Here is a 15,538-nt window from a genome sequence, read left to right as displayed (position 1 = left end):
TCGGGGTGGGGTGGGTTTTTTTTGTTTTTTTTTTTTTTTTTTAATTAGAGTGATTCACATGTATCAACCACAAAACATAATAAAAAATAACTATATCAAATAACTCCAATAATCATTATTAATTGAACTCTAAAATGTAACAATATTCGTACAAAATTCAGATCCAAAATTCTAAAACACCTAAAAATCCAATACATTTTTCCCCCAAAAAAAAAAAAAAAAAAAAAATATATATATATATATATATATATAATATCTAATATCTTATAAATAATATAGAGTGAATAACATAATACACTAGTGTACACTATAATTTACTCCATATTTAATTAGCAGGAGATATCTTGCCACCAATACCGTCTCATTAGTATTTTAGATTCCACGGGTCTTGCCACCTCATCGATAGGTAAGACATTTTCTATTCACTATGGGCAGGAGATCAATCCTGATTAAATCAATAAGCACAATTACTAGTGAATTCAAAATATGTTCAACCTTTTGACATTAAGAAAGGTAAGTGACGAGATCACATTGCATCTTATGCATTTTTCTTTATCTGGCAAATAGGTTACGACTATGAATGAAGTTTAAACAAAATCAATCTAAGAACACCGAGAACCAAATAAGCACATTGGTATTATAGAGAGGTGCATGGCCTCTAGTCCTTACAATCTATATATAGATGAATCCGTATTAGGGGTGGACAATTTTTTTTTCTTTTTAAGTTAATTGGGTAATAGATGTTGAAATCTAGAATCGATGAATTTGATTCAATTCTCGATTCTATACCGGAACCAATGAACACTACTTTCCATATTTTTTTTGATAAATGAACCTGCTAAACATTTATTATTCTTGTTTTTTTCCTGAAAACATTCAGCTCATGCATGTTCTAATTCTTCACTCATTCAATGTCCAAGGCCCAACTGTCCACTATGTTTTATATTTGGACTATATTTATCATTTTGCAGATGAAATCTTCATTTGTTAGATTGTAATGTTATTTTAAACGTTAGAATAATGAAAATAGTTGTTGGAATTACTTAGATCATTGAATATTTTAATTATGATATAGAATCGAACTAAATTTTATTCGAATTTGATTTTATAATTTAAGTTGGACCCAACAATTTCATTTACAAATTACAAAGTACACAGTTCTTGGTTCGTTTCAATTCTTTTGAAATCAGATCGAAGGTCCTTGTACACCCTGACTTTGTACCTCAAATAATGAAGTACAATTTTTGGATGTCAAATCACTATTAAATAAAGATATAGCTCTTGTTTGAGTCCCATTTTTTTTTTTAAAAATACATTCTTAAACAATGTTTTGATATCATTTCAACTGCACATTCTTCAATAAAATAATATTAAACAAAAATCTAAAACATTTCCTCATTTTTTAACCACATATTTCACATCATTATACTATTAAAAAATGGGGCTCAAACAAGGACATAGACTTCAAACATTAACAATACAGTTTATGATTTCAAATTTTAACCCCCGTTTGTTTCCCATTTTCCCTACAATTTAGAAAAATTTTGCCCGTTTAAACAGTCAGTGGGCCATGTGCAGCCATTTTTTTAACTCAACAGCATGGAAATCGACCGAATTGCTCCCTCTTGAACTTTGAAATGAATGCAAAAAAAGGTAAACATGTAATTCAGCTTCTGCTGGACATTAAATGTGGTTGCATTTTGACAGTGTAATGGTGCAAATTCTTCTAGAAATGAAGATGGAAATGGCTACCAAACACAATCTTAATATCATATAATTAGTATAGGAATCATTCTTTTCTTTTTCGTGTATTATTAGTAAAAGTGAAAGCGACTACATAGTTTAATAAATAAGGCAACCTATTTCACAATATGTTGGTTTATCTTACCATGGTGGCTTACTCAAACATGCAAGAATCAACACAATAGTATGGATAGAGAAAAATAAGGTGGAATTTTCTTTGGTAAATTCTTGTGATTGAAGAAAAATATGCCAAAAGATATCATTAATCATTTGGTGAGGCAATTGGCAACGTATTCTTTTTGGTTTGCACGTGTTAGCATCGGGTGGGTTTACTTGTTCTCTTTGTGGTTAATTTATCCAGCAAAAAACAATGAGTATGAAAGCTTGAGCAATTATTTTTCCTACGAAGATAAATTTAGGGGAATTGGCCTTAATTTTCAAAAATGGCATCAGATCTAGGTCGTTCGAAGTGTTGAAAAGTAGAAGTGACGTGGAAAATGGAAAAATGAATTTTGACTTGTTGGTACAAGTCATGGATGTATTGATTCAATGAATTAAGCTAGATGTAAATCTTTGATTGACATCAATGATGACGTCCCCCTAAGCGGAAAGAATTTGAACAAGATACGATGGATGTGTTTAAAATCAATGGTGTAAATTGTTGCTGCACGAAAGGGTGTCAAACTCGTTGTCAATCATAATGTATATGTAACATGATTGTGATTCAATTTGGACTACAAAAGGTGTTGAAATGAAGACCAACGCGATCAATTATGGATAACCAAGCCAGATAAGGTCATGAAATATTTTATGCCCTTGTTTGATGCCCTTTTTTTCCAAAATACATTTTTCTTTTTTTCTTTTCAACCACACATTCTTCAATAAAATAATATTATATGTATAACTATTTTTTTCTTATTTCTTAACCTCACATTTTTCATTAATTAACTATTTCAAAATGCATTCTTACTTAAAATGGGAAACAAATAGGAACTATATGTTAAATCTCTCTTTTGAGAATTAAGATTGCTAAAGTTTGTCAAAGGCTCACCAATATATTTTTATTTTTATTTTTATTTTGTCCGTGTCGTGATCGAGAATTACAAAGAGATGGTCAATTTTTTGGCCTATCTTTCAAAAGTGAAAATCAAGCCAAAATAAAAGTATGGAACAAAAATAATGTGGAATTTTCCCTCTTAAAATCCATGATTGAAGAAAAATATGGCAAAAGATATCATTAACCAATTGGTAAGGAAGTTGACAACGTTTCCTTTCTGGCAAGTGTTTTGACTGCCAAAATTTGGGGGTAAATTTTAGGTTAAAATTGCAGCTAGCGTTTGTTATAAATCGATAATATTATCCTTTTTGTGTACATGATTTAAGAGAAAAATTTAATCGATTGTATTACATGTACATAATGGTTTATGTATACAAAACGCGATGAGATATGATTGAGTCAAAATTTCTTCAGTTAAATTCTAGATAAAAAATCAAATCTTCTCCACTCTCTTTTTAACACTTTATTTGTATAACATCATTCAAAATTATAAGACTAATATCCTGCAGGTTTTCTTGTTCTCTTCGAATAGCCTATGGCCCAAAGCAGGGATCTAAGTTCCATTAAAATATATGAATACTAGTATGATACCAGATAATTAATCAAACAATCAACCATCAAGAATAACAACTTTGAATTTTTGCAGGTTATTGTGTTAGCTCGAGGGTTTATCCAGTGCGCACTCGAAGGGTAGCGACTTCGAGTTCTTCCGTCATCAAGAAAAAAAAAACTCTGAATTAAACCGAGTCACATGGCTGCATTGAACATAGAGGAAACAAACCATTTTAAGGCTCTAGCATTTCACATATTTATAATTACTAAATATTAACTACACATTTTGTTGGATCTACCATTATTCGTATTTATGAACTATTTATAGATTTGCGAAACTGAGGCTTAGAAACGAAGTAGTTGCCAAGATAAAGGGGATGGATACGTTTCTCATCAATGGTTAACTAGTTCTAAACCTGCTAGAGATGAAAAGCAATGGTTAACTAGTTCTAAACCTGTTTGAGCGCATACTCAGGACTCCTGTCACTTTCTATGTTACTTCAATCAAAATGTGGAGCCATTGAACCCAAAGAACGAGCGCTGAACACAAAAAAATCATAAAAAAGTGTAAGCAACTTGACTTTTTCTACATGACTCTTTCAACTTTGAAACGATGAAATTATTTGTAATATTGATTCAAACCTCAATTTTGACCTCATCGTTAATGAATTCGCAACTTCGATAAATTTTTCAACCAAATATTTCATCGATTTTTATCAAAATCTGCTAAAACTTTTATTAAAAACTTCATCAAATAACTCCAAAACCAATCATAACATTTAAGTTTTCTAATAAGAACATTGGCTAGGCTTATATGAAATAAATCTGAATTCTATCATGTCCCTCCAATTTTATATGGAGACTGGAGCTAACAGAGGATCAAAGGCAATCCTATGTAGTTTTAGCGTCCCTCCAATACTTTGACAAACATTCAAGCTATTTATCATATGAGACAAGATGTCAAGTAGTTACCTGAACATCATAAAATTTGATATAAAACCGAGAGCTGTCAATGGATAGTTTGGTTTCAAGAATCTCTGCAATGGTTGGGCTGAGCTTGCCATTGACACCAGGTCCAAGCCCCTCAATTGAGATCAATTCCCATATGCAGATGGCTCTACAGTCCCAGCAAATGCAATGGGTACCCCTCGATTTAACAATATCATCACATACAGCAGGACAAAATCAAGGAATTACACAAACACCTGCTTTTATATTACAGGAAAAGCAGTTGCCTTTTCTAAGAGGAATATTATCAAACAATTGACAATCAATTAAGCGCATGCATCAGAATCCACAGACACAAAAACACAAATACCTGCAAATACAAGCATAAATAAACACATCGAAAATGTGAACTTAACAGATTCGGGCAGAGCCGGTCCTGTGGCGATGGCAATGAGGCCTGCGCCTTAGGCCCAAAATCGGAGGGGGCCTCATTTTGGCCCAATTTTGTTTGTTTTATTATTATCATTATTATTTTCAATTAAATGAAGTAAAAGGAAAACGAAGAATCTATTTTTCATTAGTTTTCCCATCCGGTTTTTCCTGCGACTGCTCTCCCAGCCTCTGGTCTCCAATCGGCTCCAACTCCAACCGGACGGCAAGTCGGCGACCAAGCGATGGCCTCATTTCCTTAGACGGCTTCTTCTCATCTTCTTCCGTTCCCTTCACTCTTTCCTTAGACCCTATTTTCAACCCTAATTGCTCACTCGAGTGGCCAGTCGCCACCTCCAGCTCCAAGCTCCAAGCTCCAAGAGTGAATGGGAAAGTGGAAGTGTGGAAGTGGAACTATGGAGGATGGCCGCGCCTAAGAAGTACTTTCTTCTTCCGTTTCCACACAACACCACTTCAGTTTAGGTCTCTCCGTCTCTGGCTCTCTGCCTTATCTCTTACTTTTTATATTTATTATAGAAATAGTAGCTGTAGTTTCTGCAATTAGAATCGTAATTGGTAATAGTACACGAAACAATTCGTGAAAGAGAAAAATTTTAGGAAGTTATTGAATAGAAATAAATCTAAAAGATTTCTTCCCTATAAATAGTTGATTTTGGATTATTTGTTAAAGAATCTTCATATGTAAACAACTCTTTCCGCCATTGAGAATTGTTTCGTTGTCTGTCTAATTGAGTTGTCATGTAAGGAGAAGCGTGATTCTGGTCGGTTCAATGTGTGCATGCCGCTATTTTTTATGATAATTTAAAATTTTAAATAAGCAATTATGAGTTGTTTATCTTGCATTTAATGGATTTAACCTATGGAACCGTGTATATGGAAAGAATTTCCAATAGACCTTTTACTAAACTCTGATAGCAAGACTTCCCATAACCACATTTTTCCGTTTTTTAATTGTCTTTCTTTTTTTACTTTGGGTTCCTATGAATATGATCTTATCTATGTAGGGATGGCAATCGGGCTCGCCGGCTCGGGCCGCCCGTGGCTCGGCTCGGGGCTCGGTAGACCCGAGCCTAAGCTCGGTAGACCCGAGCCTAAGCTCGGGCCGAGCCCCATTTTGGGGACACGGGCTTTGCCCGAGCCGGCCCGTGAGTTCGCGAGCTTTTTAATAAAAGAAAAAAAAAATTAAATTGAAGCCTTAAAAGGCAACAAATCTGCTGCCTTAAAAGGCAGCAGATTAGAAGAAGAACCCACAAAAAACAAAAAAAAAGGTGGAGAAAACGAGCCTGCCCGGCTCGGCCCGTTAAAAGAGGAGAAAAAAAAAAAGAGCCTGCCCAACTCGGCCCGTTTGCTCGGCCGAGCCTCTTTTTTTTTACTGAGTTTTGCTCGGCCCGACTGGAGTCCGCAAAAAAGCTCAGCCATTTTAATCATGCCGAGCCCGAGCCAAAATTTTAGGCTCGCGAGCCGGCTCGGCCCGGCTCGTTTACATCCCTATATCTATGGTTTGGTTTCTACTTTCCGATTTTTGAAAATAGTTAAATAGGATTTTTGATTTCTGATTTTGTAGGATTTTTGATGAAATTACAATTTACAATAGGATTCTGAATTAATGATGAATAGATTAATGCAATAGAATTGTATATTTGTATTTGTTTTTGATTTTAAATTTTTATTTCTGGCTTGTGAGTTGTGACGATGAAATTCTCAAGGGTATGATTCCATAATTTTCATCAAAATTCTACTTCTCAGCAAGTAATGGCTTGCCCTAACTTGTTATTGAATATATTGGAAATGTTTGAAGCCTCGTCGGCTTATATGATTGGTTATTGCATGATCAATTGCACATGCGCATGTGGTAACTATATTAAAAACTTTAACGGTGAGAGGATTGATAAATTTTATAATTGCCTTTTAGGTTAATCATTGGGAATTAGATATTGACTCATACACCATGTCTTCTAAATATGATTCTGGTGCTCAAAAGAGAAAAATGAAACGAAATGAAATTGCATTAACTCAAAATCAAGTAGGGAATATTGACAATTACTTTAAAATCAACAATGTCACTGAGTTGAATGAGGACGAAGTAGAGATTCAATCTGTTCGTGTTAATGAAGTAGATAATAGGGATGAAGAAATGAGTCAACCTGCTTATGTTAATGAAGTAGATGATAAGGAAGAAGAAGTGATGAAACCTGCTTGTGTTAATGAAGTAGACGATAAGGAAGAAGAGGGTTGCTTTTCTCTAAATTTGGATGATCTTGAGAATTGAAAAATCGTTGATCAAAGAATGAGGGATTATTTAGTTGAAAATGGGTCAGAAAGAGTTGATGACATCTCGTTTCTACATGTTGAGAACAATGGCTTGTTTTTACAAATGGTGGAAATGGTTAGTGAGTTTGATCTAGTAATGCAAGAGCATACTTGGTAGGCTAAAGCACGAGAGATTCAATATACGTATTTTGACAAAAAAAAAAAATTCAAAATGATTTGATACAGTTGTTGGCCAATGAGGTGAGAAGTTCAATTGTCAAGAAATTTAAACAAACAAAATATTTCACAATTATACTTGATTATACTCCAGATGTAAGTCATAAGGAGCAAATGTGTTAAGAGTACAATGTGTAGACGATTCAGCAAACTTACCTATAGTTGAAGAATATTGGCTTGAATTTTCTGAGGTAGATGACACAACAGGACTTGGACTTGCAACTGAGATTCAAAAGGTTTTGATCAAACTTGATCTTGATATTGATGATATAAGAGGGTAAGGGCATGATAACGGTTCTAACATGAGCGAGAAACACAAAGGTGTGCATAGAAGAGTACTTGAAATGAATCCCCAAGCTCTCTATACTTAATGTGGCGCTCTTAATCTGAATATAGTATTATGTGACATGGTGAATTCTTGTTCTAAAGTTGTATCAATTTTTTGGAGTGATACAACGCATGTACCTATTGTTCTCCTCTTCTACCAAGCGATGAAAGATTTTCAAAGATAATGTACAAGGTTTGACAATAAAGCTATTGTCACAAACATGTTGGGAAAGTCATGTTGAGAGTGTGAGACCTATAATGGAGCAAACTTCACAAATAGGATGTTTTACTTGATTTGGCAGAAAGTAACGAAAATTTTAAAGTAAATAGTGAAACCAAGTTGTAAACAACATATGAACTTGAGAATTTGAGTTCTTGCTTGGCATTGTAATTTGGTACTGGTTGTTGTATATAGTCAATATAGTGAGTAAATTTCTTCAAATCGAAATCATGGATATTGATCATGCTATCGACCTCTTGCAAGGACTTGTTTCATTTTTTAAAGATTATAGAGAAATTTGATTTACTATTACCATGGATGAAGCGACAAAAAAGGCAAGTGAAATGGAAATTGAAGTTGTATTTATAGAAAAATGTATAATTCGAAGAAAAAAGCAATTTGATGAAAGTGGGAGTGATGAGATAAAGCAATCAGTAGAAGAATTTTTTAGAGTTGAATATTTAATTTTTATAATTGATCGAGCTCTATCTTCTCTAAGGATTTGATTTGAACAATTCAAACAATATGATGTCACATTTGAATTTTTGTTTAATTTGAAGAGGTAAAGGGGGGCAACTTATTTAAGTTTGTTGAACTCTTGTATGAATTTTGAGAAATATCTAGAACATAGTGGGTGTTTGGACATCAGTGGAGATGATTTATATTCGAAGTTACAAGTCTTGAGATGTTATATACAAAGTGAAGCAACAAGAGTAATTGAAGTGCTACAATATTTGAAGACATGGAATGTTTGTTTCCCAAATGCTTATATTGTTTACAATTTTTTTTAACCATACCGGTTATAGTTGCATCTGCAGAAAGAAATTTTTCGAAATTGAAGTTGATCAAGATTTATCTCCGATCAACGATGTCAGAAGAAAGATTGAATAGATTGGCTATATTATCAATAGAGAAAGAAATGGTTGGGCTGCTAGATTGTCTTAATTAATGTTTTTGCCTCTAAAACAGTAAGGCAAATAGTATTCAACTAATTGTTTGAAACATGTTGGTTTTGTTATTTTATAATATAAATCTTTTGTATAGCCTCGGTTTGATTCCCATTCTTTGGCCACAAAAATGAAAAATATGATCGTTAGCTATCATATCAAACCACTATATTTGACTTTCTATTTCTTGTGTGGGTCCGTAACGTCTTGCATATACATAATTTTGTCATGAGTGTATATCATATAAGTTCTGTAGGCAGGAGAATTGGGTCAAGAACTTGTTGCTGTGTAATACAAAGTTTGGAGCTTTTGATATGTTCTTGAAAATGCTTGTGAGAATTCAATTCTGTAAACAAGAAAAAGTATGACAAATATGATTTTTGATGTTTGTTATTTCTTTTGTCCTTGTTTTATGCAGATGGTAGAGACAGAGGAAGATACTACATTGTTTATGAACCTTGCTATAGAGCAGGTGTTAGACCGAACTTATTCATCTTATTCTTGCTTTGGCATATTGATGTTTGGCACCAAGTTTGTGGGTTTCTTCTCTTTCCCAATTTTCATAAAATTCAAAACTTTTAGTTTACAACTTTGAACTTTTTCCAAGTTTCTGTTCTATTTGTTTATAGTAGATGTATATCTGAAGTTCTTATCAATGATAATCTGAGGTTTTGACTATACTGCAAACTAAAAATGAGTATCCGTGAAACTAGGCATAGGAAATGGAGTTGGTTAATATGAAAGCAAAATTGCAAAAGGGAATCTCAATATATGATGTAATATAGGTTGCAAATTCTTAGCTCTGAGGTTGCACATTCTTCAAGTGTTGTAATTCTAACGGTCATTGCTGATGTAATTTTGTGTCATTTTTATAAGATGCAATAATTATTTAGTTATGTCTGAAATTCTGTTATTTTCTAATGCCTACTTATTTTCTGCCAGGCAAAGCTTGCCTTGGACGGCCTTGAAGTACCTGTTGGGTAAGCTTGTCTTTCTACTTTTTCCTTGTTTTTAATTACATACATTTTTTATTTTGCGAGCGAATGTCACTAATATCTTTTACAGTATGACTTGTTCATTGATGCATCATGCATGTGGATAAATTAGTGCCTATTTTAAGGTGCAATGACATGCTTTAAATTTAAATCTATAAGGTATAAAATCTTTTAGGATCTCCAATCAGCCCTCTGCAGTTAGAATTGATTGATGAGACCTGGATTTCAATTTTTAAACAAGATTGATGGATGAACGTTTAGTCCTGTGTTCTCATTCACTTTCCATGTTTATTTGGTCAGTTGTGTTATTGTCGAGGATCATGCAGTCATTGCTTCAGGGAGAAATCGAACCACTGAGACAAGAAATGTACGTTCATTATCTGCTTTTCTCTTGTCTCCACAAGTTTGCCAACTTCTTGGTTCTTGAGATTTTTATGGGTTTCTTTGTGAGTTTACATTAGAGTTCATTTCCTTGTATTTTGGCCCTCCTATAACAAGTTTCTGTCTTTGCCCATGTTATCAGTACTATCTGATATCTCCAAAACTATCATCTTGGTGTAAGAATTTTTATGATCAAATAGGGTCTGTTTGGTAGTGATTTTGAGAATCAATTTTTTGACCGTTAAAGAGAAAATGGGTTCCACCTATGAGTGAAGAAGACAGAAATGACGGCTGGCTTATCGAAGTAACGGTCAAAAAATTGATTTTCTAGGAGTGAAAAATCAAACCAAACGGGGGCTGAAATAGATTGAAACTACTTTTTGTCATGATGGTATTTATTGAATTTTGTACAATTGGAGATAAGCATTAAAAACTGTTTTTAGGTGCCAAGATTTGATACTTGGGGGTGTTTTCCTACATTTGCATTAGACCCATTTTCATAACTGATGAGGTTTGCTTCCTTTGTGTGTGTGTAATTTTATTTTTTTATTTTCAATACATCACTATTTTGAGATGGAAAATAGAACCCTATTGCATTTCTTTTCAGAATATGCTACCTATGTAAATAACGTGGTTGTGGAGCTGGGGATGCCTGTGCTCCCCCTTTTTTATGCTATGCTAGTCACTCTTCCCTGCACGGGGGGGGGGGGGCCCCCCCCCCCCCCCCCCCCCCCCCTTAAAATTTTATGCTATGCTAGTCACTCTTCCCTGCACTACTGATTTAAGGGAACCAGTATTTGATTTAAGAATTTGATGTGTTTGAATAAAATATTGGCAAAACATTTCCTTCTTGATGTGCCTTTCTCGGTTCTACTATTACAATGTTGAAAAAGCATTTTTAACTTTTTGGATCAATTCCTGATAGTAACTTAGTTTCTACTTGCTCATTCTATTTGTTGCATTTTTCTTATGTTTATTTGAACTTTTTCTCTCTTTCTTCTTTGTCCGTTTCTGGTTATCAAACATTCTGGCGTTCACATTTTCCTTCTACACGCGAAAGATCTGGGTTTGATTTACTTATATTTTATAAGTTCAGGCTACCAGACATGCAGAGATGGAAGCAATTGATATGCTACTTGAGCAGTGGCAGAAAGATGGACTTTCAAAGGAAGAAGTTGCTTCAAAATTCTCAAGATGCACTCTTTATGTTACATGTGAACCATGTATAATGTGTGCAGCCGCTTTATCTATAATTGGTATGCTCAAAGAAGTTTATTTGCATAATAAATGTTACATTTAATAGTTATTTTAACTTTGGGCAACGTCATGATCTTCATATAGGCATAAAAGAAGTATACTACGGCTGTGCAAATGATAAATTTGGAGGGTGTGGGTCAATTTTGTCCTTGCATACGAATAGCTCTGAAAATCTCAATAGGTTTGATTCTAACCTCTTTTCATTTCTAGAAAAGCATTAACCTGTAAAAGCTATTTGTCATAGTATATTTTTGGACATACGTGTTGGATTATATAATACTTGTGATTCCTGGTATTTTATGGGCAATACTTGTTGATAAGCTTTACTGTCTCTTTCGTATACTATGCAGTCTGAAATCATTGTGGTTATAGGAGAGCTCAATGTATTCCCTTTTCCTCTTTTAGTCTTAAGTCATGATTGAATAGTATTATAGTGGTACACATGGTATGTGGCCAAAAACTTGGAAAGCAAATAGTTTAAGCTTAGCATGTGGGTGGGAACAGATGCAACCAGGGCTTATAATGTGGTCGAATTTGCTTTGAGGTCTAGTGTACCTTCTTATTCGTGTCTGTTATAGAAAATATGAAGCAACCTCTTCAGTAGGTTCTGATTTTTGGTCGTGGGAAACTCGTCTTTTTGCTACAAGTTTTAATAATCGCTCTACTTCGAGGTTGTATTATACAATAAATGAAGTTCTGGGTTAAGTGTCCCCGCCTCCTGTTTATAAAAATTGAACACTTATACATCATTTGATGAAAAAGGAGCATGCATGTAAGGGATTGTGTTGAAGAGTTTAAATAAATATATTTACTTCTGCTCCATTAGATTAAGCTTTTGGATCGGGTGGTTCAGCAAAATTACATATATCAATTCTTAACATTAATCGGTCTTCTATTTTCATATGCGGGTCTTTCAATTATGTATGGAAGTAAAGATTGGATAACTGGATCCAATAAAAATTGGTTAATTGGGCTGGAGGCTCTCTCTAACGTTTGAGTTCCTATGCAATTTTTGCTTCTGCATTACTCTCTCTCCATAAAGAAAAGCAATATACTTTATTTAGTTTAAATTTCTTGCACCTCCTTATGAGATACTTCATCCAGGGATGGTGTTCTTGCTAATTTCTAAGACTCTAAGTTGGTATGCAATTTATGGTGCTAAACTACCGGTCTCTCCATAAATGTTGCAACTGCATTTGTTACTTTTTCATAATATTGCATAATCAATAAGAGCACAGGACATAACTGGCAATTAAAATTCAAATGTTTGGCTTATCCTGGGATCTAGTTAGAGTAATAATGAAGGGTCACAACAAAAGAGTCTTTATTTTCCGGTTTTTTGATAAATACCCCTCTAAATTTTGGTTTCGATTAATGGTTGGAAGATATGTTCTAATTAGTTTCTTTCTTGTAATTTTCAACTTTTTGACAGTGGAGTTTCGAAAAAGGGTTTCAAGTCTACTGGAGGAGTAATGGCATCAGAAGCAGTCAATCTTTTAAGAAGCTTCTATGAACAAGGAAATCCCAATGGTATGTATATTAGTTCTAGTTGTTGTCCCGGCAATTTAACATTTTTACATTTACAGATTTTTGCTTAAAATGGGAAGGTTGTAACACAAAAAGGAAAATTCAATGTATGATCTCTAGAATCACTTCAGGAGTTTATTTATTAATCAATTGCAAAGGCATTTCTTTGGTGAACGATCTAGAACCTTAATGTTCTTATTGGATTAGGATCACAAGCATTCCCATCTTGTTTAACCTATCAATAACACATGCCATCTGAAATGTATACATCCTGCTTGATCTGGCTTCTTAATATTTAATTAACACGTTTAAATAACCTAAAACCTTATTAAATGCCTAACATCATCAATAAAGTTGGTGAATTTTTTATAATTTGATGCCAATGTTAGAAATTGTCATCCTTCCGGTCCAATAAAGTTACAGATCGTAAAATTCCGGTCTCATCCAAAGTATTTTGTCCTTATAACTGAGGATGTATGTTCAAACTAAAATCTTCTTTTGTTGTATAGAAATATTATAGAGGATTTGGATCCATTCACATGCTGTATCTGTTATCCGGTGTTAGGCTAGACTTGTGCACTTCTGCAACTTTATGTTTTTCTAGGATATCAACTCCATACATCACATGCTTGTATACTGTCAATTCTAATTTTTTATATCTTCATTCTATTAATTTAATTGCTGGCATGTGAAGTGATGACTGTATTTGTTTTGATTCAGCCCCAAAGCCTCACAGAAAGCCAATGCAAGGGGTCTAAATGGATTGATTCCAGTCCCAGAGGTATTATTTTGGCCTTTTGGCTCGGCTATCTGTCTCACACAGAGTCATACTATCTATTCTTTGTGCCCATAACCATACATATCAGCATCCTGGTGACTAAGTGAGAAGGTGGATTTTCATGCTTTGATGTGACAGAGAATAGTGGCTTATATGATTGCATTTGATTTCTTAGCATGCTTGTCCAATGCTTAATCTAGTTCCATAAGATTGTCTTTGCTAAGAAATAAAAGGCAAGATGCTTTAGGGTCCATTTGACATGACTTTTGAAAAGTCAAATGAGCTTTTGAGACCCAAAAGTTGTTTTTGGATCCATTTGGCTAATTTTGTTGAAGTGTTTTTGATAGTTAAGAGCTTTTAGAGGAAGTTGGTGCAATATGGTCTAAAAGCACCTCTGGAATAGGAAGTGCTTTTAAATATTAGTTTTCAAACAAAAATTATGGTAGCTTCCTTCAAAAGTTCTTTTACAAGAAACAAAAGTAAAAGCTATGCCAAACGGGTCCTTAGTATATTTGGTCTGTAGAAATTTGTTGACTGTATTTCTCATAATTTCATGTGCTTTTGGCAATAGATATTCAACTTTCAAGGTTGGGACTAAGAAAATTGCTATTTGTGACCCTTAAGGATACAAATCCAGGATGCTAGATTACTGATTTACAAATAAAAGAGGGAAAAGGATTGGCTTATCTATCATGATTTTAGAATGTTGGTAGGAAGAAATTAAATTCCTTATCGGGAAATTGATTAATGATTGATCTCAGACGACCATTATTTAAATTTAAATATATATCTTTTAATACGTGAGTTTCAAACTATAAAAACTTAGGTTGTGGTTGGTTTGCCGTTTTCGGCCCATTTTTCGTTTTCGAAAACGCGGAAAACGCATTTGGTACGTCGTTTTCAAAAACGCATTTTCGAAAACGAGTTAAAATTTATAATTGAAAACGCAAAACGACTTTTTATCATTTTTAGCGTTTTCAGTTATAAATGTTGAAAACGCTCAAAACGCGGAAAACGGGCCGTTTTCGGAGAAAACTAAAAATCGTTTTGAGAATGAAAATGGAAAATGAAAATGGAAACTAACCACGCCCTTATTTTTTGTGTAATGTTTTTCACCTTAAGGATGTCCTGCATGACGAGCATCTCAAACGATATAAACCATGCTTGTTAGATGCCTTCTTATCTAACAGCAATCTACAAATTTTTGCTAGAAATGAATAAGGAGTTAGTTAATGTATCTCATGTGGCTTGTGTGATGCCTATGAGATTTTTATGCCTTCAAACTCCCTGTTTCCCCATCTGGACATTGACGTTTCTTGTGCTTAAGTTCGTATAATTAACATTTTTATCTGATATAATTGTCATGCTTATCTGATCGAATCACCTGATGTTTAGGTGCTGTGATGGAGAATGTAACCTGTTTATGCAACTTTAAATTTGGGTCGGGTCTGAAGGATCAAAATTGCAGTGCCTTTGAACTGGTCCTGTTCTTATGCTATGGCGTCCAAAATCTAGCTTAGAAAAGATCACTTGTTTCAGGTTGAGAAACTGAATGTGAATCTGGGATCAGATGCTTTTGGAGGCAGCATTCATACATTTGAATTCTTTTGATTTCTCATGTTGAAATATAAGACGTAGTTTCTTGTTTTATACTTCACTCATCTTAAATTATTACGCCCTTTGTGTAACATGAACAACATATAGCATCTATGTACCTTTGAGAGAAATAACTTTTAAACACTACATATGTCGTCTATTTGTATTTTTCCCTTTATGTTACTTTGTGAGTTATAAGCACTTTTCAAAAATGGTGTGTGTGTGAAAGAATGTATGTCATAAATATCTATACATATACAACACTTTCAACGT

The 15,538-nt window shown here is 33.9% G+C and overlaps 1 protein-coding gene and 1 pseudogene across 1 annotated transcript; one reads left to right on the top strand and one right to left on the bottom strand.

Moving 5' to 3' along the window:
* Positions 1-3,545: 3,545 nt before the first annotated feature.
* Positions 3,546-4,545, bottom strand: LOC111412209 (annotated as a pseudogene).
* Positions 4,546-4,857: 312 nt separating this feature from the next.
* On the top strand, positions 4,858-15,435 carry LOC111412205 (tRNA-specific adenosine deaminase 2-like). Its single transcript, XM_023043026.1, has 9 exons — positions 4,858-5,212; positions 9,150-9,203; positions 9,674-9,711; positions 10,027-10,093; positions 11,204-11,363; positions 11,449-11,545; positions 12,797-12,894; positions 13,612-13,672; positions 15,065-15,435. Exons 2-8 carry the CDS (start codon positions 9,150-9,152, stop codon positions 13,647-13,649), a joined length of 552 nt encoding a protein of 183 aa, XP_022898794.1. The 5' UTR covers positions 4,858-5,212; the 3' UTR covers positions 13,650-13,672; positions 15,065-15,435.
* Positions 15,436-15,538: the final 103 nt, after the last annotated feature.

This window comes from Olea europaea, chromosome 2, assembly GCF_002742605.1.
Source record: "Olea europaea var. sylvestris chromosome 2, O_europaea_v1, whole genome shotgun sequence".
Classification (NCBI taxonomy): Eukaryota; Viridiplantae; Streptophyta; class Magnoliopsida; order Lamiales; family Oleaceae; genus Olea; species Olea europaea.
The sequence above is the reverse complement of the archived record's forward strand: the minus strand, read 5'-3'. Positions and strand labels throughout refer to the sequence as shown.